The sequence below is a fragment of the Magallana gigas genome, chromosome 8 (assembly GCF_963853765.1).
Source record: "Magallana gigas chromosome 8, xbMagGiga1.1, whole genome shotgun sequence".
NCBI classification, from domain to species: Eukaryota; Metazoa; Mollusca; class Bivalvia; order Ostreida; family Ostreidae; genus Magallana; species Magallana gigas.
In genome coordinates, this window is record NC_088860.1 from 12,269,028 (window position 1) to 12,294,771 (window position 25,744).

At 32.7% G+C, this 25,744-nt stretch overlaps 2 protein-coding genes across 2 annotated transcripts; both read left to right on the top strand.

Moving 5' to 3' along the window:
- Window positions 1-2,748: 2,748 nt before the first annotated feature.
- Window positions 2,749-10,192, top strand: LOC105322817 (regulator of nonsense transcripts 3B). Its single transcript, XM_034474517.2, has 12 exons — window positions 2,749-2,907; window positions 3,195-3,301; window positions 4,046-4,152; window positions 5,327-5,425; window positions 6,344-6,454; window positions 6,841-6,923; window positions 7,223-7,378; window positions 7,718-8,079; window positions 8,337-8,385; window positions 8,615-8,959; window positions 9,136-9,214; window positions 9,458-10,192. Exons 1-12 carry the CDS (start codon window positions 2,833-2,835, stop codon window positions 9,880-9,882), a joined length of 1,998 nt encoding a protein of 665 aa, XP_034330408.2. The 5' UTR covers window positions 2,749-2,832; the 3' UTR covers window positions 9,883-10,192.
- Window positions 10,193-17,222: 7,030 nt separating this feature from the next.
- On the top strand, window positions 17,223-25,578 carry LOC105322816 (carbohydrate sulfotransferase 13). The gene is made up of 3 exons (XM_011421714.4): window positions 17,223-17,704; window positions 23,532-23,599; window positions 24,031-25,578. Exons 1-3 carry the CDS (start codon window positions 17,563-17,565, stop codon window positions 25,162-25,164), a joined length of 1,344 nt encoding a protein of 447 aa, XP_011420016.3. The 5' UTR covers window positions 17,223-17,562; the 3' UTR covers window positions 25,165-25,578.
- Window positions 25,579-25,744: the final 166 nt, after the last annotated feature.

Here is a 25,744-nt window from a genome sequence, read left to right on the forward strand (position 1 = left end):
TCCTGAGGCTAGTTATTGAAATCCTTGATTTTCATTGGTTGAGGGAGATTCCTGCCAAGTTCTTGGTACCGGTCAGTCAGAGCGAGAAATATTTTCAGCCAGTCATGAGGTCAATCTTGGTTCCTGGGTTATTTGACTATATATATATATATATATATATATATATATATATATATATATATATATATATATATATATATATATATATATATATATATATATATATATATATATATATATATATATATATATACACACACACACATTAATTAATACGAAAGACTCCAGGACATCGACTGTAAGTTGACTTCTTTTTCATATTAATTCTTTATTTTACATTTATTAATCTGTTTCTTACTTTTAATGTAATTTAAATGCAATATACTGAGTTTCACTTAATGCAACTAATTGGAACCCTGATCCATAATCAGGTATACATGTATAGAAATATGTATTATATTTATTATGCATAAGAGCTGTATAGCTCATATGATTATTATTTATAATTGTGTACGTGAACTTATCAACGATCAAGTTCTTATAATAATAATAATAATAATAATAATAGTTTATTTCCAATTTTGGGCCCAGAGGGCATACAAGATTACAGATATTAGATAGAAATGCCTAAATAATAGATTCAACATATAAAAATAGTCCATACACATACATGAACTTGTAACAGCCGGGCAAATGTACATCAGTATGTCAAAACATATGAACAGTGTGCATATAATATATAGTCAAAAAGGTAATTTATACAAATATAAAGATAGTATCATGATTTGTATAAGTAATTCACCGGTCATTTAGATCTCAAAGTATTCTGTCTTTTTTTGAAAGCATTGATCAGAAATTCACTTAACTTTGTAATTCTTATTTGGTCTTCATTCGACATTAACCAGATAAATTTGTCTTTCTTTGTTAAAAGTATAAAGTTTTTGTTGAGTATTGAGACATAATGGAAAAATGAATTTCTTTCTTCTTTATATAATATACATTCAGTAAGAAAGTGACTTTCATCTTCTACACAATTTTGGTTACATAATAAACATGTCCTTTTGTTTCTTTCTAAAGGAATTCTTTGACCAGTATTATTTTTTGTATAATTTATACGTGTATGTATCTTTGATATAAGGGGATACTCTTATGATTCTTTTGCATTTACTCAGTATATATTGTCAAATTAATTCATGTTTAATTATATGAAAATGTCATTGTATTAATATAATATGTTATACGCTATTGTTGACCTTTTAAGGGTTCATAATGAAATTATAATAAATCCATCGAACCTGAGACGTGGAGTTTTCATTTATATAAAGAAAACGCTACTACATAAATTTGATTAAACATTCATTACATCACGATGAAAGGAAATTAAAACATCATATTTTTCTTTCTTTTTTACTTTAATACAACTTGGCATATAAATAGTAATCAAAGTTTAGAATCTAACAAGGACTATATTTTTGGCGGAACATTGGCGTATAGGAAAATATCACATGTTTTTGCAGTCCAGAATTGCAGTAGATTCAGGCATAAGTCTATTTAGCATTAAATATTTTTTTAAAAATTTCACATCAATGTTGGATTTTTTTTAACTAAAAAGAATCAATAATAATTAAGATACTTGGGTTTCAGAATATGTTTTTAAAAAATGATTTGTCTATAAAATTATATTTTTATTAGCTTTTTAAGTGCTCATTCTATAGTATACAATTATTTAATGCTTGAGCAGTCAATAGACCAAAATATTTTTCCCGAGGTGCAGGGAACAGCTCAGTATGATCTATTGCCCGAGGCCAACGGCCGAGGGCAATAGATCATACTGAGCTGTTCCCTGTACCAAGGGAAAAAATTCTGGTCTATTGACTGTTCAAGCATTAAATAATTGTTTTATTACCTAATTCCTTTTTTAGTTTTCGGGGTTTACAATTTGCATATTGCAGATGGTTTTCGTGCCATTATGTAATATACTAAGATTTTATTTTCATCTTTTACATGCACAAAACCTGTTGCATGCATTACAACATCTCAATTTAATATTAGTTTACACAAAGAAGGGGGAGTCTTCAACCCATTAGATTTTAAATAGTCTTTTACCTTATATGAGGCTTTAAAACTGTTTGATACTCTATTTTGATAATATTGAATTGGGTTTCACCAAGTACTAAAAACAGCGTCTATGTAAAGGAATATTCATTCCCTGAGAACTATCGAAAGAATGTAACATTTACATAACCGCGTTCTGAAATACGTTGCCGGTCCAATAGATCGCAGTCTATTGACCGGCGGTCCAATAGATCGCAGTCTATTGACCGGCGGTCTAATAGATCGCAGTCTATTGACCGGCAGTTCAAAATAGACGCAAATATTTAATTTGTAATAAAACAACAAAATCCCTTTGATTAGGTAATAAATAGATTTGTTTTAAAAGAATCACTATAAGCGGATTTTTTCTCTTAATAAATGGACAATATCATAGCTTTTCTGTCAATTGATATCTTTATAATAAAGTCTTCATACTATGTAAAAATCATCAGTCAGAAATATTCTAATATTGGAAGCATAAAAAAGTAATCAAAATATCTTCAAACTCTAAGAAAATTAGTGAAAATACGGGTTTAGCAATTTCAATTTTAGATTGAATATTTATTCCAGTTTTGTAGTATAAACTGATCTAGACATTCTGATATTCTATCAACTCATTGAAGAATGCGAATAATTCCACGTACGAATACCAGGCATGCGCACACAAGCAAGATTCAGACAGGAAGTAGCAGACGTTTGTTGTAAACAAGAAGAGAAGAACTGGAATAAATTCACATTATGACACAAAATAAACCAATTAAAGTCGGTAAAGGTGTTGAAAAAAGGAAAGATGCAGGAGCTTTACCTACGAAGGTTTATAATTTAAGCAATTTTGAAGTAGATTTCCATGTTATAATGCACTGTCACTGTCTTCATGTGGTGTATGTAATTTTTTTATTGGATATATTTTAATCTTTCTTTGCGTGTAGCCTGCCTTTCTTACGGTTAAACAGAGTGTTTCAGACTGAGCGACATGTTGAATATCAGGGTTCTCGTAGATAAACATTTTTCTATGTTCATTATTAGTGATTACTTGTTTTTGTCCACATATCGAAACTGTTTATCAGTAGTTTTATAATTTTAAGTTTTATTTTATACAGGTTGTGATGAGAAGGTTACCACCTAGTCTTACCCCGGAGTCTTTGATTGAACAGATATCACCACTGCCCGAACATGACTTCTTTTATTTTGTTAAAGCTGACATGAGGTATATTGAGAGGGCCAGAGAATTTAAAAAAAAGAATCATTTATAGTCTGTCCCAAGATATTTATGCCGCATATTTTCTTAAATTATTCTATATTTATAAACTTAAGGTAATACTTTATAAAATACCTCTTGGTTCAGACATTGTTCATTTAATAGTATAATAAAAATCCCAAGATTTCCACTTTGAAACGCCCCCTCTAGCTTGTCAGTTTTCAATACATGGCTAAAAATAAAAAAATCTACGGGGATTTTCCATTGCTAAGGAGATGAAGCAGCCAGGATGATAATGTTGAAAAATTGTGCAGGGTATTCCGAGTGAATTCATGGACTTCCGGATGGAGAAAAGACGTCAACATTCCCAATTATAAATCTCTATAGTAAATCTGTTATCATTCCTGTGAATTTTTACAAGGGGATAAAATGATAATGTGTGAATGAAATTATCTTGGAAAATTTCCCCTTATCGAATTCAATTGTACTTCTTTCACAAGTAATTGTACTTCTTTCACGAGTATGTGTATTTTTATTATCTTCCAAATGTGCATTACTATACAAGTTTATCAGTTCTATTTTTATTATCCGAATACTGTTGCGAATTTAAACAAGATTTTCAATTTCGACAAGTTTGGAATCTACTTCTTTATAAAATAATGTTAATTACAATATTGAAAAAAAAACTTGCTATATATTTGTTGAATTTAATATTGCCTTATATGATTGCAATGTAATCTCAATGTATTGCAGTCTTGGAATCAATGCATTCACTAGAGCATATATCAACTTTATGAATCCAGCAGAGATATTTAACTTCAGAGACAAGTTCGATGGATATGTTTTCATCGATGGTAAAGGTATGATAATGAGTATACAATACTGTATACTACTTCAGCCTCCCCCCCCCCCAAAAAAAAAGTTAATTTGTAGTTTCTCTGGCCTATAAATTAAGCAGTAGGCAGGCATTTTATTTTTTATTGCAAAATTTAAAAAAAGGGAAGAGGCTGTCCAAAATTAATTCTACATTTAAAGCCACCTTTAAAATACCAAACCTACAAGAGAGGGCAATAAAATTAACAAACAAAAAATTAAAACAAAGCCACTGGCAGAATATTTATGAAAAATTGTAGTCATATCTCTGTGAACCCTCATATCATTTCAATTGTCCTCAGTATGGTATAGTTTATACATGTATATAGTTATCCACCTGCATACTCTCTCTCTCTCTCTCTCTCTCTCTCTCTCTCTCTCTCTCTCTCTCTCTCTCTCTCTCTCTCTCTCTCTCAAAATCAGCTTCACTTCATATGAAATATACAAAATTGTACTACATTGTATTAAGTAGAAATAGCTTAAAAATTGTGTAATATGTATCTACAAATGCACTAATCACCTTTTATGTCATATATGTATATATGTTGTGAAATGAAAAACCCAATAAAAAAAAATTAAAACAAACATTTTTTATTTCATTTAAACAAGTGGGTTTTTTTCTGTCCTTTTACTTTTAATCAAATACATTAATTATTCAAGCTACATGTAGACTAGCTGTTTAATTCTATTTTTAATCAGTCAGAAAGACAATCCGATTGAGTATTCAATGTATAATCCATAATGCATGTGCCCATAACATTTTGTATTTGTAATTGACAGATTGCAGTATTTTAGTTGAAAAAGGTAAAATCAAAGTGAAAAAGATAAATGATGAATTTAGGGGTTTGTTTGATTTTCTAAAATGAAAATTTCTACAAACCTACGTGAGCGGGTGAATTTAAACAGTGAATTAACTTTGGAAAGCCATAACTAAATAATAAATTGAGTTATTCCCCATTTGAATATGCCTGTAAAGATTCTAATATGAAATTAATGGCTATGCAGCAACATTTTTTAAATTTTTTTTGGCCTTGATTTTATTGGATTTATTCTTCTTATTCATTCTTCTATTTCAGCAAGAAAATCCTCTTATTGAATTTTATGCAATACATGTATATGTATTTGTGTATAAAATGTTGTGACTTGCAAGTCATTTTGCAGGAAATGAATATCCCGCAATTGTGGAGTTTGCCCCATTCCAGAAAGTTCCAAAAAGGAAAACAAAGAAACCTGATTCTAAGAAAGGAACATTGGAACAAGGTACAATTAGTATGAAAGAGGCTGCAATAAAAAAAATAGTGAATTTCTGGTCTCCTGATTGATCTTAAATCATACCTGCTATAATTGTTTTCTTTTTTTTTAACTACATGTTTCCGTCATAATAATCACTGGCGTCGGAAGCAAATTGAAAGTGGGGGGGCTAGACTTATCCTCAGAAATTTTGAGAAAAAAGTAATTCCCAAAATCATGGAAATCCTAATCCGTGGGGGGGGGGGGGGGGGGGGGGGGGGTATGCTTCTGAATCCAACTTTTCAATCTTTCAAGGTGAATTTAGATACAATAATCTTTCCTCCGAGAAAAAGTGGGGGGGGGGGGGGGGGGGGGGGGGGGGCGCTGAACCCTCTATCATGCTATGTTTCTAATGGTAAGGTATAAATTTGCGGTTCCGGCGCCTATGATAATATACCAGTTATTGATACAGCGTTGATGTATTTTGCTTTAGAGTACCAAATACAAGCAAATACCGGTACATTGTGAATGTATACATGTACCTATTAAAAAAAATTTTTATTTTTACAATTAATTTATATAGAATATGTTACAATGTACTACCAGTGTAATCTTGCATATACATTTGTGTATGTATGGGTACATTAATAATATCCTGTATCTTTAAACATCTTTAAAGTGTGTGATTGTGTGTGTCACACATGGAAACTTCAAAAACCTAAGTTTTCTGCAATAAAGTTATAGCAGTAATGGATAGACATGCATTTTACACATTTATCCTGAAGTTACCTATTTTTTGAAAAGCTACACCCACTTAACTTTTAAATTAATTAGGGCACATAATTGGATTTATAGAATATGTGAAGATAAATATAAAATATATGGCATTATGTATTGATAATCTCTGTTGTAAATGAGCTAAAATGCTTTGTAATGATCATATTGTAGACGCAGATTACCTAAAATTCAAGGAGATGTTGGAATCTCCAGGAAACGATGATCCCAAGACAATAGATGAGTACCTAGAGGAACTAGAGGCCAAAGAGAAGGAAATGAAATGTAAGATCTTTAGAATGTACATTTTACTATGTAACCCCTCTGTTCTAGCGGTATAATTATAAGAATCTTCAAAAAGACACAATGAGCAAAGAATTCTGCAACTGTAAATTTGAGAGAAAATTAAGGATAGAAATGAAGAGAAATATGATTATGGATTTGCCATTATAACACATTGAATAATTTCTAATAAATTTCATCTAAATAACCACTAGAACACATACCAGTATACCAGATATACTCCTCACACTTCTGGGGGGGGGGGGGGGGCTGTCAGATTTATTAAATTTTCATATGTTAGAAGAATTTAGCAGTAAACTAGGCTGTAGGGTCTTTTAACCTTTTACTGTGTGTTTAAAATCAATGTACAAAGTATTTTTTTTATTTAGCAAACCATGGCTGTGTAAAAACATCAACTCCTTTGATAGAGTATCTAAAGAAGCGCAGAGAAGAGAAAAGGGCAAATATTTTGGTAAAATTTGAATTGGATACTTTTACATGAACTCTGATGCATTGTATGCTGTTCATTAGTTTGTCAGTAGGGTTTAGTGTATAAATATTAATTGTAATAATATTTCTGTTTCTGCATTTGTTCAGAGTTTTCCATAAACATCTGCAGAGAAAAGTTCTTTAAAATTGTATCAGAGATTTGAAGTTTATAAACAGTATCAGTTATAATTTAGGGAATTTCAAAATTTATGATTTGAATTGCCTCAATAAATTTAAATACCGGTACATATACATGTACAATGTATGGTGAAATCTTTGCAGAAAATACAGGAAGAACGCAAAAGAAGGGAACAAGAAAAACGAAGACTAAGAGAGGAAGAAAGGAGAAGAAGGAGAGAAAGGGAAAGAGATAAAGAAAGAGATAGAGGCAAGGACAAAGACAAGGATAAGGCATCTAGCAGTGACTCATCTGTGAAGGTACTAGTATTCAAAATTTTGGAAAAAATTACCATGGTTTCATCAATACTCCTTAAATACAAATTTTTGTGGATTTCCTTGTTATGTTTATCCAGGAAATTAAATGTTTATTGAAATGGAATTTCTACTAACATTTTGTATTGATATGATTATTGGCCACAAACTTATGTATCCTTGAAACTGTGATTTCACTTTATTCTCCAAAATTGATGCCCACAAATCTTAATGAAACCCATCAATTTTTTTTTTTGCTAAAAATTTGATTTTTAAATGATTCAAGAAATATGAAAAAAAAATTGCATATATTGCAAAGGAGTTTAAAATGTCAATTGTTTTTAGCTATTAAAAAATCCTGACAGAGATGAGAAACAAGACAAACCATCTTCTGCAAGGGGAGAGTCAAAATCTGTCAGAGATGATGACGCCAAGCGAAAAGAGAGGGAAAAGCTTCGTTTCTCAAAAGAAAACAGAGAGAAGATGAAAAATGAAAAATCTATCGCAAATCAGGACCGTCCAAAATCTGGAAGAGGATTTAACAAGGAAGTAGGAGAAAGCAGAAGAGACAGGCAGGAGTCTGACAGACGCCCAGATACTGGAAGACGGCAGGAGAAAAGTGGAAGGGAGGAGAAGAAGTATGGAAGAGATCGTAACTGGGAGAGTGAGAGGGATAGACAGAAAGAAAAAAGGAATACAGAGAGAGGGTAGGAAATGCATGTGTAAATGTATTTAAAACTTTTTTTAGAAATTTAATTTTTTATTTGCAATTTATAATTTTTCACATTGACATTCATACACACACTCATACAATCTCAACAGGAACATGCAATAAATAGCTTGAGGAATACAACCAGACACTTGATAAAAAACCTTTAAGAAAGAAATAATTGTAGAGAATAGTTTATATCTCATAAAAAATCACTTTACCAGTATTCAGTATTTTGTAATTCAAACATTGTAGAAGCAGTACAAAAAAGGATGCTGAGAAGAAAAGTTCAGGAAAAGGAGAGGTAATATTTTTAATGGCAGATGTTTAAAAATTAACTGGATGAAGTGAAGAATGAAATTTAAAAGATATGATATATTTGTAAGGTTAGGGGTTTTGTACAACGAAAATATTTACAACCATGCACAATTGATAGAGCCGCTGTGAAAAATAATCAAAGAATCATCAAAAATCACTTCTTGGAGTCAACATGAAAATACATATCATTATATAAAGAGTTTTGAATTCCTTAGGACATAAGCTCAAAAGACAAGGAACCTGAACCCTCGAAATCTTCCTCCACAACAAAAGAAACCGGGGACAAAGACAATGTGCCGGAGAGAAAGATTTCAGCAGCTAGTCGTGAGGGGGAGGAGGTGGTTGATTCCACCGATGACGCGGAGAGTTCCAAGAACTCCTCTAGTAGGCGTGGTAGCCGTGACACAGACAAACAGCTGGCGGGCGTAGACATTGACTCTAGTGACACCAAGTCAGAAATTTCCGTAGATTCTGCTGGAGAGGACGGCAAACTGAAAAGCAGAAAGTTGGAGAAATCACGCAGCAAAGATGATCTTGATGACAAGAAAAAGAAAAGAAGGGTACCTTTTCCTAAGTTTCTCTTTTGTTCAAAGCTCCTCATGTATTTGATTTTGCATTTGTACTTATATACTGTATGCATTAACATCACATGGTCAAGATTTTTAATGTATCGTTTTTCTGTCAGTTATTTGACAGGGATATTAACAGTATTTAACAACACAATATAAATTTTTAGGACAGACCTGAGCGTGAAATATATGACCCACGAAAGGCAGCAGAGAGAAGAAGAGCAGCAGGGGAACCCAGGCAAAGAGGTGAGATATTGTGGATGAAAGCGTGTGGGATAACATATCTAATGCTTGAATTTAAAGTTACACAATTTTGATGTTTGTCACATTATCTATGATTGATTTCATTTGAGGTCATTAAAGAGAAAAAAATAGCTTTATTTGCAATTTTGATAAATATTTACATAATTACTTGCTGTTAAACATAAATTAGATATACTTTCAATACTTTAAATGATTGTTGCAAACTAGCTCTTTTAAATTTTTCAGATGAAAAGGAGAAACCAAAAAAGTATAGTTCAGATGAAAGACAAGGGGAGAAAACTCCACGTGGAGAATCTCAGGATTCGCCCAGAGATTCTGAGGAGAGAGTTGACTCTCGGCCAAGCTCTAGTGAGGGCAGCAGGAGAAAAGACAAAGACAAAAGGGAAAAGGAAACAAGACCCTCTCCAGAAGCCAGTGAATCCAGAGTGAGTGAACTGGAGGAGGAGAGTAATGCTAATAACAATGCTGCTACAGGTGAGAGCGCCGAGAAAGTGAAGGAGGAGGAAGATGTTGGATCGTCAGTGGATCCGATCAATGTCGGGGAGAATACCGGGGGAGGGGCTGAAGAGCCAGAGAAACAGAAGGCACCAGGGACAGAAACGTCTGTGTCTGAAGAAAACGTGGTGGAAGACGAACTATCTGTTGATTAACTGATTCATGCTTAAGATATTGAAAGAATTTACATGTGTATAAACTGTACATCTATATATACTTTAATAATGAAAGGGGTGTGTGAAATATCCATGATGCCTATGTGTTTTCATACAAGAGTTGCTTGTGATGTGAAATATGTAGTGAGTGGAATTGTCTTGACTTTAAAGTACCGGTACATGTGTTATGTTTTCAACAAAAAATGTTAAAACAGAAGGGCAACTATTAATATTGAAAAAAATATTGATACAGTTGTAAATGTACAACATGTATACATAATAAAGACTGCAGAATAAAAATGGAATTTTAGTATTTGATTTATTTGATTCTTTACAAGAGTGAAGATACAATTGCAATATGTTTTAACCAATGAATTATCTAACAATTTATTCAGTGAATATTACTGAAATTGTTTTGAAACATTTAATAGTCGTATTTTATTGTTGAAACTGCATGGTCATGCAATGTCTTGAGAATCATACGCAATCAATTATTTTTAGTACAGACACTTTAACAGGTTTTAAGTTGCTGTTTATATTGATTGTAAATTTTTACATAAATGTAATTTTTTATATACTGTACATAAAAAAAACTAAACCAAATGTAATTATTTTTTCCCCAGCATTTCATTTACTCATCATTACCATTACTTAATTTTCTTGAAGTAATGAATTACAATACTATTACATCAGTAAAGTAATGCAATACAATTATTATTACCTTGTGTAAAGTCATTAAGTTTTAAAAAGTAAGGCTTCCAGAGATGGTGGTTGGACATTGCATGAATTTTGCTTTAAAATGTGCATATCTGTCCTCTATTCCTTTAGGAAGGATGAAATGATGTAATGGATAAGACATTGTACTACAGCTCCATGCTAACCAGTTCAGTGAATGGTTCATGAACACAGTCAAGAGAAGGGGATTTAGGCATTTGGCAGTTCTGAAAACAATAGATTGTTTGATACTTAGATTATCCTGATGGCATTGTGTGTTGTTGACACATTCTTCACAGAAAAGAATTTATTGAATGCACTACTAATTGGAGTAACCTTTTATTTTTTATGATAAATGGTTTCAAACTCTTAAAAACAACATTCTAAAAGGTTTATTCAATTGTGTTGTTATAGCTAGTGTTATTTACAATTTAAAAAATGGATTTTTAGTTCCAAAGGTTTTGAATGCTGGATGAGGATTTTGGAGCTGGTTAAAGTTTTTGAAGCAGGAGCCCTTTGATAGACAAATCGTAGTTATTATTGGTTTAATCTTTACCAGATTTGGATATATGATGCATCTTGTGATACTGATACACTTCACAGGCTTGGATGCTGAATGAGTTTCAGATGCTGGTGGAGGTTAAGGTACCCGATCCATAATAGTCCCAGATTCAATGAATCTGGATGCATAACATACCGGTATATGCATGGGCTTAATACTCAGTATACTTGAACACAATTTTCATGTTTAAGCATCAGTATGTAGGAGTGAAATGTGTCCTAATAAATAACCTTTTCCTGTTCTTAAAGAGTTGCCCCCTTTTTTTATCTTTAAAAGTCAACTTAAAAAATTATATACGGTATAAAATTTATTTTCAATAGTTTTTGTACTCTTGCGGTTTTAATTCATCTTTTCACCAAAGCATTTATTGATATTCTTAGTATTCACTTTTTTATTTTAAAAAATGTGTTTGTCCCCATAGACCTTAATGCAATCTTCATTAATTAATTACTGCTTAGTTAGTAATATTTTTGAAACTTCTCCCAGTAAATCTTTTTCTACTCTTAAAAAGCATTGAATTGATATCAAGTAAGTATTTAATACATAATAGATATTCGGGCCGGGGTTAGAAAAATTCGGTCCTAATATGGGTCAGATACCTTAAGGTTTTTGGGGCAGATCACATGTAAATGATAGTACTTGGCTTTTTAAAACTTGAATAGTTGATTAACTATGTAAATGAATCACATAGGTAGCTACAGATACGGAGAGTGGTCTTGATTTTCTAGATGCTTAGGCAGGTTTAAGATTTGAAAACAACTCAAACTGTGTTAGGGTCTTTGAGCTGGTTACAAAATGAAGTAAATTCTGTTTATAACTAGTCAGGCTTAAACAGTAAATATAACTATGGATGTGTAAATAGCGGTAGCTTCAGATACAGAGCTTGTTCTCAATTATCTTGATGCTGGAGCAAGTGTAAATTTTTTGATTAGTTAAATGCAGGTTTGAATGTTGGGGAAAATGCTGCCCTGACTAACTTCCATGGTTCATGTAACTTAAATATGGATTTGAAACATAAGGCTAGCGCCAGATTCAGAGCCTGATCTCCATTATCAAGGATGCTAAGAAAACCTTGTCCTACCTCAATCAAACTTGCTTTATAGATGTGATTGTTAATAGATAATATTCCATAATTCCTATTCCTATGATATTTAATCATATGATTAATATTTTTAAAATAATATGATATTGTATCATATAATATGATATAGTATTATATTATATGATAACAAGGTGATAATTTTTCTCCTTGTTCATGAAATTAATAATCTAGATGTAGGAATAGATCTTGTAAATCGTAAATTATCCATGTTATTATACGCAGACGATATTGCTTTGATAGCCTAATCTACAGAAGATTTACAAATTGCATGAGTGGTGCCGACGTTGGAGAGTACTTATAAACACCAACAAGTCAAAATGTATGAATTTTAGAAAAAGTAGGACAAGGCAACGAATTCTGAATTTACCATTGGGTCTAATAAGCTACATGTAGAAACAGTTGATAATCATAAGTATCTGGGAATAACATTCACTTACTCAGGAAACTTTATGGAGGATGGAGAAAGGCTAGCTAAAGCGGGGGGGGGGGGGGGGGGGCGTGCTCTTGGGGAAATTATTTCCTCAATACATAATAATAAAGACTAGGTTTAACTCATACGAGAAACTATTCTACTCTTGTGTCATTCCAGTTTTGGAATATGCATCCAGTGTCTGGGGGTTCAAAAAATATCAATCTTATTTTATATTATCCTCGGCAGGTTGCCAAACACTTATATATCATTCTTTTACACGTAGACAATCTTTATTGTTCCGAAAATAAACATTTATCGTATTATATAAACTGTGCAAACTCAAGGGTTCTAAAGGAAGCTTTATACTTTATACCGACGGGCCGGGTGTTAAATCGATGCTGACTGTTAATATTACACTTTGAAATGTATACACATGTCACTATAAATAAATAAATTATTTACTTACTTACTTATAAATGTCCTTGTTGCAAAGACATAACAATGATTGAAAAATCCCCATATTGAGTTACCAAGACAACGTTCTTTAAATTCTTTTTGTCGTATTGTTTTTCTTTTATTTGAAAAATGACATTGTTGCCTTATGTATTCCATCATGGACGGACCAAACTGAAGCAATTGCCGCCTACAGTTTCATTTATCTACAATATATATGCTATAATTGTTATCATTTATGTGAGGTCCCTTAGGGCGTAAAAGATGTCCACCGCTTTCCAGACAATATTTTTTCTCTTTTCTCAAGGTGGTTTACATGATCAGTCTTATAACTCATAATTCCTGTCAACATTAACAATTGTATTAAACTCCATATACATGTATATGCAATGTCGCCACAGCATGTGCATCTGTAAAAACGTCAAAATAACAACAACAACAAAAACACCAGAAAAGTACATTCGTCATATTTTAAAACATTAGGCTTGACCCTTACTAAATACCCGCACCTATGTGGATGATGAACTTACATGTATGGCTGGTTCAATATATGAAAAATAAAAAAATTGGGTTATATGAACTGGAGGATGCAGACCATTAGAATTTTTTAAAATGCTCTTTTGTAAGATCCTACTGCAGAAATTCCATATCCGTTACGTTTCACGACCTTCGTGTATAATTAAAGGTCCACCCCGTAAAGGGTCCGGCCGGACCTTTAATGTTAACATTTAAGGCCCAGCTTTGCTCTAAAAGGGCCCGGCCCGTATAATAAGAGGTCCGCCTAACATAAAAGGTCCGGGGTATACATTTCATTTCTATCTTTTTAATTTTGAAAGTTTTAATTTCAATTCAATTTTAAGTCCCAAGGTGAAGGATACCATGAATCAATTTATCTTTTGAATATGTATTTTTGTAATTTCTGTTACTTTGATTTACATATTAGAATCTGCACCCATAATCAACCTAGGCTTACCACCCAGCCCGAACCATTACATGATACTCTCTCTCTCTCTCTCTCTCTCTCTCTCTCTCTCTCTCTCTCTCTCTCTCTCTTCTGGTGTTCCCATGTTTTCTCGTGATGTGTCTCTTTGATTAATTTGAGCACTAAAAAGCAACTTTTCGGGATAAATATGGCTTACTCTATCTTCTTAATATTCATTTAAAAAAAGTTTCTAATATTTAAAACATTCATTTTAGGTCTTCGACATTAAAAATGTAAACAAAATGTTTGTTTACATAGCAAAGAATTGTAAGCTCAGTAAATCGCTTATAACTTAACGAATGACAGTCGAATTTTGGCTGCCTATCAAAAATGCCTTACTGAAGTATCGTATGCATTAAAATCGGAAAATCTAATACAAACATTTAGGAAATTTTGGAGTAGGTATCTATCTTTTTTGTATGTAGCATATACTATTTGATTAATAAGTCAATAAGTTAATTTAACATATATAATGCTCTTAACAAGGAGAGTAACATCTTAGTTTAAGAAATCGTGTTTATTCCTTTTAACTTTTTACAATGAAATAAAATGAATTTAACATATGACGAAAGATGAATAATCAACTCTTGTACTATCCAGGTGAACATAGATATACTCTATACCTGTGTCCCTTGGAGGACCCCTTAATTTTCTAAATGTCTAATCTTCTACACTCACATATATACTGTATCATTAATTTTGTTCCCCACAAATATCATGGCATGCATTTCTTGCCCCCTCCCTTATAAAAAAAAAAATAAGAAGATCATTAGATGAAAATCAAAACCGTCAAACAAATTTACTTTATTTTAAGATTATTTCAAGGAGACGGACAATCGTTTGAAAATTAATTGCAGGGGTTTGTCACAATTTAAAAAAAACGTCGGATGAAACTTAGTTACAAATATGTTTTACTACTTCTTTTTTTTTTTTTATTAAATTACACTATTATTACTGTATTTTTGGGAATACACTTTATTGATATTTAAAAGAAACAATTACAATAAAGTGTTGATATAGCATCCCAACCATTTTGTTGTTAGCACAGAAGTATGAATTTAAAACAAAACGTCAAGAATACATAAATAAAGTCGCAGGCGTGCGGCGACTGTCCTTACCTAACGCTCTATATATGTTGTCTTCAGAAGTAAATATCGTTTTGCATTAAAATTTTCAGATCTAAATAAATATATGAAAATATTATACAGTTCGAAATTTTGTCATTACGGCGAGTTTTCATGATTTTATTGAAACTGTGACACTACTTTTGGACCAACCCTCGTATCAATCCTACAGTGTTGTGTATTTGTTGATCTGCAAAGTGCAAATTTTTCACACCCGAATGCTATTCATGTGGAAGTCTCATTTAACGTCAAGCTCGAATTATGTAGAGATTATTTGAATGAGAATTTTTTTTTACTATTTCTCACTAGCTCCGATTAAAGAATGTCATAATTTTTCTCCACTTTTCTCTTTAAACCAAATCATTAATTTTTTATGTAAAGAAATGTATCTAATTTTGTGAGGTTTTGAAATGTGAAGTAGTAAAACAAATTAAAATGGTGCCTCAAAGGCGCTCAGATAGCAACCTGAAGATAACTGCTAGGCAGTTCACAAATATATTTCTGCATTAAAACGCTTTGTATCATAGCAATTTTATCACAAATTACATACCTTGTATCTTTTTTGAAACCTTAAGAGAGAGAGAGAGAGAGAGAGAGAGAGAGAGAGAGAGAGAGAGAGAGAGAGAGATTATAACTTAAAAAATTATCAGACTTTTAATCCTTTTTAAACACTTTACCTGCAGTCAGTCAAAGGATGCTTTTTAATTATAAGTACATTGTACATGTATCATCTAATTAATTTCTTCTCTCTTTTCACGTCCTTATAGTTACCACAGTTATGTATACACTATATCATGAATGTATACCCTCTGTCCAGGTAATGCACATCTGCGACCGATTATCTTTTGAGAAGTGAACAGGCATAGCCTACATCCACTTCTCAAAAGAGAATAATCTGCGACCTTTTGTTAATTATCTTAAAATAATGATGGACTCTACCTAAAGACGTATGAATTGTTAGTATATTATCTTATGTTCCTGATCTACTGAAAATTAAACAAAGCACGAGGTAAAAAGACAATTTTGGTTGTGTAGAACACTACAGTGGAGACATTTTTCTTTCCCAGATTAGGGATGTATTCTGATTATTCTGAATGTTAACATTAAAGGTCCGGCCGGACCAATTTACCTGGTACAGGCCGGACCTTAAATTATGCGACATGATCAGCTCCGAAGACCCAGCACTGTACAAAATGGAGCAGCAAAGGCGACAACACAATGGTTCTCCGATTTGTTTGCCCGTCCCAGCATCATCAACCATTGACTGCAGACTTGTGCTCTTTCCAAGAGCGTTGACACTAATAATCTAGAAAGAGCAATTGACATAGTATTTTATTCCCAAGAAGGGTGGGTCGTTTATAAACATACCTTTCTATGGAATACAAGCAAGATCACGATACTTTCAATAGGAGCAATTGCATTTACTAGTATTTAATTTTTGCTGCACATGGTATAAGCTAGGATAAAGGGTTAAACAGGCTTGCAAACTTGATTATGTTTCGCGTACACACATCTATGCATGTCTATAATGATGACGAGACAACAATTTCATTGTTTCATATCTAATGAAACTTCCAATGCTTTTAAACCAATCATTTAACTCACATCTATGGTAGTTTTATTAAAAAAAAGAAACCCATATCGGTTCAGACGGTTGCTTTTTCCAGGAAACGGTAAAACTGTCTTGAGGACAAACTCTCAGATCATAAAAATATCGCGAGGAATTGTCAAATGGTCGCAAACTATTAATACACCACTCTTCTACCACCAAGTATCTCAACCGACCGTTATGGTGCCATTACAAGACGCGTGCTTAATGCATGATTAGATAACATCAATCGAAGATGAAATATGATCTATTCACAGCGTCTTACGTTATAAGAGTTACATGTTTCAAATGATCGCCTAGAGGACAATTAAGAGCAAATTGGAAAGTGCACACCTTTCTTCTCTAGCTCAACAAGTCACGGTGACTAATGGGCTACTGTCAAGAGGGGGCCATCAACACTGGTCAGTCGTCAATGTAAATGTCACACAGCCAGGGAGAGACGGACAGATATTCCTGTGGGCTCTACTGTGTTGTTGTTTTATTTTTATTTTCGTTAGAAAATATTTCAGCGTTCTATTGGAATAGATGATCGCCATCGCCTTATTTCCTTGTTTGATTGTTTAACTGGTAATCTTTTTCATATAAACGATTAAGGATATTTTGCGAGAGAAAAAAAGAAGAAGAGAAAACAACCCAAAAATGTGTTTGCAATTGGATAGAAGATTGTTCGATTTTTTTGTGAAGAATGAGAGGAAATCTATGCGCGAGTACTCAAGAAAGGAATGAGAAGATATATTAAACTGGTGACTGGATTAAGGATAATAACAATGAAGATAATTTACCTTAAAAGACGTCTTTCTCGGCGGCAGTTATTGTACGGGATAATCGTATTGGCCTTGGTACCTTTTCTTGTTACCTATATGGGTGAGTCTTTTAAAATACTTCTTTTTAATTTAGGCATTATATTTTACATGTAAAACTTGTTTTAAATATAAAATTGTCTTAAAAAAAAAAAACATTATAGCATAACCGGTTTCTGTCTTTCGAATTTGAAGCAAAATTGGTGTTAAGTCTTAGACAAAAAAAATAGATGGTGATTATTTGACATGTGAAGATGAAAATGGAAATTTTCTCTCAGTAAAAAACCCTCTCAGTCCACGTTTTGCCCTTCTTTTCACTCTTGTTATTGTCTCACTGGTCAGGTAAACGGTATTTACATGTAAGAGCCAAATGATTTATGACCATATCATAGTAGTTCCTATTTAAGTGACCAACCAAGGACGAAGACTTCAAGTGGCCTACAACATGTATAAGAGATCGGAATTAAACATTAAACAGCTTCATTTTCATTTGATGTGACAGTTGATAAAGAATTGTCGAAAAAAAAAATGGGATCGGTAAAACTTTGTTTAATGAATTAATGACGTCTTGTGTGTTGCAAGGTCTCGGGGGGATGTGTAAATCTAGTAATATGTTTAATAACTTGTAGCCCGGAAGACAAAGGTTTTGATCCGTTATAAATTTTATTGTTTTTTGTTGTGAAGCTTCATTGTTGACTGAACATGTCCATCACTTAATTAGACGTTGTTTATTTGGATTTAAGAAAGGAACACAAATGAAATATATGCTTGTTTCTCCGTTTTGAACATTTCCGGTATATGTTCAAATCTATAGGTTTTTTTTTGTTATTTTTGGTGAGAGAAACTATTACGTATAATCATGTTTATAAATATTATTTTTAAAAAAATACAAACATAATTTTCGTTAATAATATAATAAAAAACAATTACTTTATTAACGAAAAATATAATTATATCATCGGAACAAGATTACACGTTCTATTTTTTCTCTTACAATAATTTTCTTTTTAACAACTGATTGATACTAGAAGTGAATATGAAAGCATTAAGGAAGGCGCATTTTTGCGGTAAATCATTATATAACATGCTAGAATCTGGTTTTTCTGCTCTTTTCTTTATGGCCATTAATCACACGATCTTATTAAAACCCTGTTCAGATGTAAAGACAATTTTTCAGTTTTGACAGAAATGTCATCCATTTCTCAGACCCCCGTTGCATTGTACATAAAACTTTAATTAAGAAATAAACACCTGTCATGTTCAAACAGGTAAAAGGTGCAGCTCTTAAAAACCTTTTAAGTCATCACTGTTAATCAAGCCTTACGCTACCAATGCATGTACATCCAAAAGGAATGTCACACTATAATGCACACTGACGCTGTATTGTATAAAATGACATATCAAAAGCTTCCTTATGAAGATTCTAACTTGAAATAAAATTTTGAATAAAATTCCGTTGAAGGCCTAACAAGATATTGATGTTTAATTAAATACATGTAATGACATGTATACGTGACATGAACTCACGTCATTTTTAAAGTTTGCATTTATGAATAAATTACATGCTTTAAAATTTGAAAAAGCCCCAAACAACGCAATATTTTGAAACAGAATGATAATATCATAGACTCTTTCTAACTGTATTAAATATTTAGGGAACGTTACCGTCCATTCCGTATATCTCCGCGATGCCCCTTGTCTCTAGATCAAGGAATAAAAAGACTGGACATGCGAATAGTGATACGAGGCATTTTTTGTTTCGATGGATAAAAATCACTAGAAAATGCACTGGAAATGATATAACAGTTTTTTCATTAAGCCAAAAAACATTTTTTATTATAATAATAACGTTGTTGAAATTGTGAGTGAATTCAAATATTTGGCTACTGTATTTTCCAGAAGTGGATCTTTTTGAAAAGCAAAAAAAAAACCCCACTTAGTTGAGCAATCTATCTATGTATATGTATTATAAGAAAAAGAAGACTTTTTAATCTACCCATAGAACAACAGTTTGATTTGTTTGATAAAGTAGTAGTGTCGGTTTTGCTCTATGCTTGTGAAATTTGGGGTTACGAGAATATAGATATTATTGAAAAAATCCATTTGAATTGTTTAAAAAGTAGTACGCCATCGTATATATGGTGAATCAGGTCGTTATCCTTTATACGTCACTGTATATTCTCGAATGATTTCAAATTGGACAAAAATGATCCAATAAGATTGTGTTTACTGTTTACAAATATTTAGCAAACCAATATATTTATAATAATGCCTGTGTAAATCCATGGACTGATTTTATACGACATATTTTAGACTCATGTGGTTTCTCTAATATCTGGACAGAACAATGTACTGCAATATTTAGTGATAAGTGGATTTCTGCCGCCATCAAACAAAGATTACAGGACCAATTTATTCAGAAATGGGCAAAAGATATAGATAATTCATCTAAAAGGTCAAATATATAAAATTTATAAACAAAAGTTTGGTTTTGAAAAATACTTAAGCATTCTAACACCAGAATGACTAAAAAAAATTTGGAAACCACTTATTAAATTCAGAACAGCAAATCATCGTTTACCGATTGAAACCGGTAGATGGTATGGAATTCCTGTAAATGACAGAAGCTACACACTCTGTAATAGTGGTAAATTAGCGGACGAATATCATTTTAATCTTGAGTGCAAATTTTTCTTACCTTTACGTAAGCAATTTCTACGTACTAGGTATTTTCAAAAACCAAGTACATTAAAATTTAGTGAATTGCTGATGACAACGAACATCAAAACATTGAAAAAATTAAGCTCTTTTATATTGAATATCCAGGACCAAGTCTGCTGTCCAGCCTAAACTATATTAGCATTTATTATTATTATTACTCTCTGCGTACTGAACACCAATGAAACATTGTATTCAATTTATTTATGATGATCTATTTTTTCTTCCACTTTTTGTATTATTACTATTTTTTTCTCTTACTTACTTATGCTTACTAACACATGTAATACTATGTTGTATTATAATTTATATATCATCTATTAGACCCTTGAATCACAATTTAATGCAAATATGTTATTGTACCTCATGTACCATTGTATGATAATGGTTTGAGAGAATAAATTGAATTGAAATTAAAGAGACCTCGACAAACTAATCGCACAATAAATAATATCCAATGTACCCCTATGACCAATTGCTATTTGGGGTTGGGGTGTTTTTCAGGATGCTATTTTTTTTTGGGGGGGGGGGGTGTCCGCCGTGGTGCAGTATGTGCTGTACACCTTGCGTTAACATTTGAACCAGGGGGTATCATAAATAGTGAAATTCATGCATTTTGGATAAAGCTGGCCTATAAAAAATGATGAAAATTATGATCACATGATAGGAGTGCTGATGTAAAGACAAGATGTCCAGTCTCTCCTTTTACCAATGGCTCTCAAGCGGGCAAACTAATTAGAAGTACGTGAGTTTGATAAACAAACAATATTGAAATTCGTGCCCCTGTCCCTTTGATATCATTATCCCCTTTTATAAACAGTACCAAATTTTCCGTTGTACAAAGTATAGCCAAACATGATTTGACATAACGAAGTATAAAATTGACAATAATATGATGTGATGTCCAACAGATGCTCTTATTACGCTCTTATGATAATGGAAAAACAATGTTCAATTAACTCAGCTTTTCTGATACAGATTGGATTTGTTGTTGTTCATCATTTGTAAATTAAATAAATATTTATTTGTTCCTATAATTCTATTGAATATCGTGTATTCCAGACATTACAGTTTACTGTCTTTAGTACAGTTAAAAAGTGCATTATAAATTTTGATTTCTAACTAAATGTGATCACATAATTCAAATAAAGTTTTCCATTCAAATTGTCATGTTTAGCACAAAATTGGCAGTTAACAAAAAACACATTATACTGTAAACGTACTACATTTGGCTGTGTATTTTAGCGCTTTTGGCGGAACGATACTTCCGCTAAAGCAAGTACATCGCTAAATGCCATGCATAAATGTATAAGAATAGTCACATTCAGGAAAATGCTAATTCAAATCCTCGCCAACTTGTTCAAAAACTAATTTCCGCCAAATATCGTACACCCCAAATATAATACGTTTACAGTATACCGTATATCCCAGGTTTTTCGCGTGTCACAATTTTTTTAAAAATCCAAGTACAGTGGTAATTGGCAGAATAGCGCTAAAGTAATTAAACTGGATAACCCCCCCCCCCCCAAAGCTCTTTAAAAAAGACGGACAAATATATAAATCCTCTCCTATACAAACTTTCAAAAGATAGTGACTTTCTACTAATCCTGTTTTAGGATTAAAACAGACAGCGTTGTTTTCTTTTACATTACAGTAAAACACTGTTAAAAAATCTTTGGCGCTTCTGCATATTCAAATGAAGTCATGTGTTCCGAATAGGCCAGTGTGCTTGTAGAAAAGAAATCTAAGCCTGTATTTCATTTCGTATAGGTCCTAAAACCAGCACTACTATAAAATAATACTGAGAATTACCTATTTACGAGAAGAGAAATACCGTTTGTACGTAAAGTGCCTGTAGTAATAAGGTGCATAAGGTACAAAGGGTCATAAATCCAATGTCGTTCACAGGAATTCTTTTTTTACACACAATTTTATCTAACACGGGAATATCATCGTTTATTCGCCTACAAAACAAGAAAGGATCTGTAAATATGCTTTATCTCTTGATGACACCATCTGGGTCCGCGCTCTTCAAACCTAATATTGATTCACGCTTCGCCCGTTAATGGGCGAGAAATCATGTTGACGTGGGAGAATGTAATAAGTTACGCTCCAATTGTCAATAGGGCAATAATAAACAAATGTACATGGTCAATATCAACAAAAGAAATGATCTTAGAGTGTGTTTTAATGAATATAAGGAGAATATTATCGTATGATATTCATAAAATAGTACTTAGTCTAGTATACTTTATATATACGTACTGTATATAGTCAGAGCCCAGGGTGTATTCGTATTAAGTAAAAAAATGCAGTTGGAGAGTAAAATTATACATGTAACTATATCATGAAGAATATTATTTGTTTTGTTTTTTAACTATGAAATTTTTAGAAAATCTACTGTTTTAAATATAATTATAGGGCGGGAAATACATGTACGAGTATGTACATTGTTTTCCTTACGTGCAAAGAGTAAATGTTAATTAGATGGTAACAACAAGAGCTTCTATCCAATACAGTAATGAATCGATAAATACACGTACATGTATGAATCCATTTTTATATCAACCACTTTCGTGTCTGTCTATACTCCTTAATAAATGTTTTAAATCAATCAGCTGTTGGTCATTGAAATCAGCCAGCTGGCCCAGAAACTGGTCGTTTTTAACCACGAGTCGTTATTTTGGACTTCGGCGGTCTCAATAAATGCCCTGGGATAATTGTGGTTCTTTTCACCTATTAGTGATATATAAAACAGGTCCTCTAAGTTGACGTCGAATGAACGACTTAATGTAGTACTTAACAAAAATCGGCGCTTGGTGGAAGGGGCGGGGCTGTGTCACATGCATGTCATAAGTACATATTGGCGGCAACGTCTGGTTTATGTCCTACTTTTGAAACCAAGAACAAACTTTTTATGAATACATTTTATCATGATGTTTAATAAACCGCAAGAAAAAAGTCTACAAAACTATAACAATTTTTCTTATCACAGTACTAGGGTAGAGGTAAAAAATCATAGTAAAAGCATCTATAATAGCAACCCAATCTTCACCATCCGCTCCCTAAAAAACAACAAAAAGTTTAAAACAAATCAAAGTACTGAAAGTACTTTTTAATAGAAAAAGACATTTTATGCACAGTACTACAATGTTTGTCATCTTTTGTTCTAGGACAATTGACGGTCGACTCCGGGAAGGAGCAAGGCAGAGAGAAGAGTGTTCTGAGTAGACACATCTTTGTAAGTATATATCTACATCAAAGATCATCGTCATAAACCACGGTCCGGAGACCACATCGCTTTCTTCTAGATAGGAGAGGACCCTTCAGGTTCATATTGTCCATTCTTTAAACAATTAACACTATGTGGTCTATGAACCAAGATAATTTAACTGATGATTTTTTGATAATGGTATTTTGAAGTGGTGTAACATGGTTATTCATTCACACAATGTTACAGTTGGTTCAAATGTATAACACCATGCCAACATTCAGCTAGTGTATACATTATGGTATCATTCATTTACATCAATAATTAATCTTCCTTAAATTGCCCTCAAAACAAAGCAATCATCTTGAAACTAGCTTTAAACTGGTATCACTTGTGTTAAAACTGTATGCAACACAACGTTCTTTAATCTTATTAAGACATCTTTTTCTTTTATTTTTCAGATGCTGAATGACCCGGTTCAAAAAAGATTCGATGAACGAAACAAACACTTGAAATATGAATGCTCACGATTGAAAAACTACTACGTCGCTCAAAATTCAGAGGCAGCAGTAAAAGAACACTTGGTCCTAAACAGAAAAAATAAAATTGTTTATTGTGCGATCGAAAAGATCGGATGTACTTTCTGGAAACGAATTTTTCAAATTTTGAGCGGGTGGCGGAATGTTACGAATCCGTTTAGCATTCGAGGAATTCAGGCTTATGAAGGATTCTCGACAGCGAAACGACTTCCGTTTGACAAAATCTATCAATTACTGCGCATGTCCACCAAGTTCATGTTTGTACGAGAACCATTCGAACGCTTGCTGTCAGGGTATGTGGATAAAATCTACTCACCCAACACAGCGTACTGGAACTTCATTGGGAAATACATTGTGAAGAGCTTTAGGGAAAACTCCACCAATGTAAGTCTCGAATGTGGACACGATGTGACATTTCCCGAATTCGTTGAGTATTTTGTATATTCTCAGAATTCTAATGAACGTCGCGATGCTCACTTTGTACCCAGTTTTGAACACTGCAGACCGTGTGAAATAGACTATGATTACATAGGAAAATTAGAAACATTTCAAGAGGACACTTTCCACATCTTGAAAAAACTGGAGTTGGAGGACATGATAAAGTTCAGCGATTTTCAAAATGAAACCGAAACCGATGCCCTTGTTGATACTGTTGACTACGTCTTTTCAATGAAGCGTGCTATTGTCAAATGTATGCCTTTCACCAAAGGTTTATTTAGAGCCTGGCGAAAGCTTCAAATACGTGGAATTTTGAGTAAACATGTCAAATTTCCATATCCCACGGACAGGGATGTGGATGTGACGCCTGGTCAGTTTAAGGATGCTTTATTTGCCGCGCATGCGCAGTCGGGTAATAAGGAATCCCGAAAGAAAAACCGCGAAGAAGCCATGTTAGAAGCCTACAGCACAGTTAGCCCAATACTGATGGAGAGATTGAGAGACGCCCTCCTGATTGACTCTTCTCTGTTTGGATACGAAAAAATTCCCAAAAAGTTGTTGGAGCTGAAGTATACAGTTCCTGACAATGGAGGATTTCGTTACTTCGATATTAGTTGATTTTATACACAAGTGCATTATATTACCGGATTGTCGTTGGAAAATAGCCTTTTCTAAACACAGAAAAACATCATTACCTATTTCATATATCACTGCATGGTAGCCTAGCAATCATTGAATCAAAGATGTCAAAGGAGATGTTGATTTGATCCATACCTTTCACCATCTTAACTCTTAGATGATGTTATTTTCAAGAATAAAAGTTCTATGTACCCAGGATTTATTATTGCTCGTTGTAGATTTCTTTAATTTCACTTGTCTCGCATTTACATCTTCATGAAGTTCGCATTTCTCTCCATTTATTTCTTTCTTTACGTGTAGTATCCCACATAGGAATTTCAAATTCATTAAATTACGTCACGAAACACGATTAACATAATTGCAAATGTTGAATCTTTATTATTTAGATTTAATTTAGATAATTGGTATATTAAACAAATCTTCATCTTCAAGATCAATATGTGATCGATCAAAAGTATGAGTTTTTTTAAGTTGTGAATAAAACACAATTATCTCCCCGGTTTTTTTTTTTATAACTGTACAACGTCTGAATTAAATGTCCAAACAAAATTTCATTTTG

Bases quoted from the DNA above. Each gene is read 5' to 3' on its own strand.
- LOC105322816 (XM_011421714.4), top strand. From the start codon at position 17,563: ATGAGAAGATATATTAAACTGGTGACTGGATTAAGGATAATAACAATG. The intron at 17,705-23,531 runs GTGAGTCTTTTA...CTTTTGTTCTAG, and splicing joins TTTTCTTGTTACCTATATGG to GACAATTGACGGTCGACTCC. The intron at 23,600-24,030 runs GTAAGTATATAT...TTTATTTTTCAG, and splicing joins TTCTGAGTAGACACATCTTT to ATGCTGAATGACCCGGTTCA.
- LOC105322817 (XM_034474517.2), top strand. From the start codon at position 2,833: ATGACACAAAATAAACCAATTAAAGTCGGTAAAGGTGTTGAAAAAAGG. The intron at 7,379-7,717 runs GTACTAGTATTC...AATTGTTTTTAG, and splicing joins GCAGTGACTCATCTGTGAAG to CTATTAAAAAATCCTGACAG. The intron at 8,960-9,135 runs GTACCTTTTCCT...ATAAATTTTTAG, and splicing joins ACAAGAAAAAGAAAAGAAGG to GACAGACCTGAGCGTGAAAT.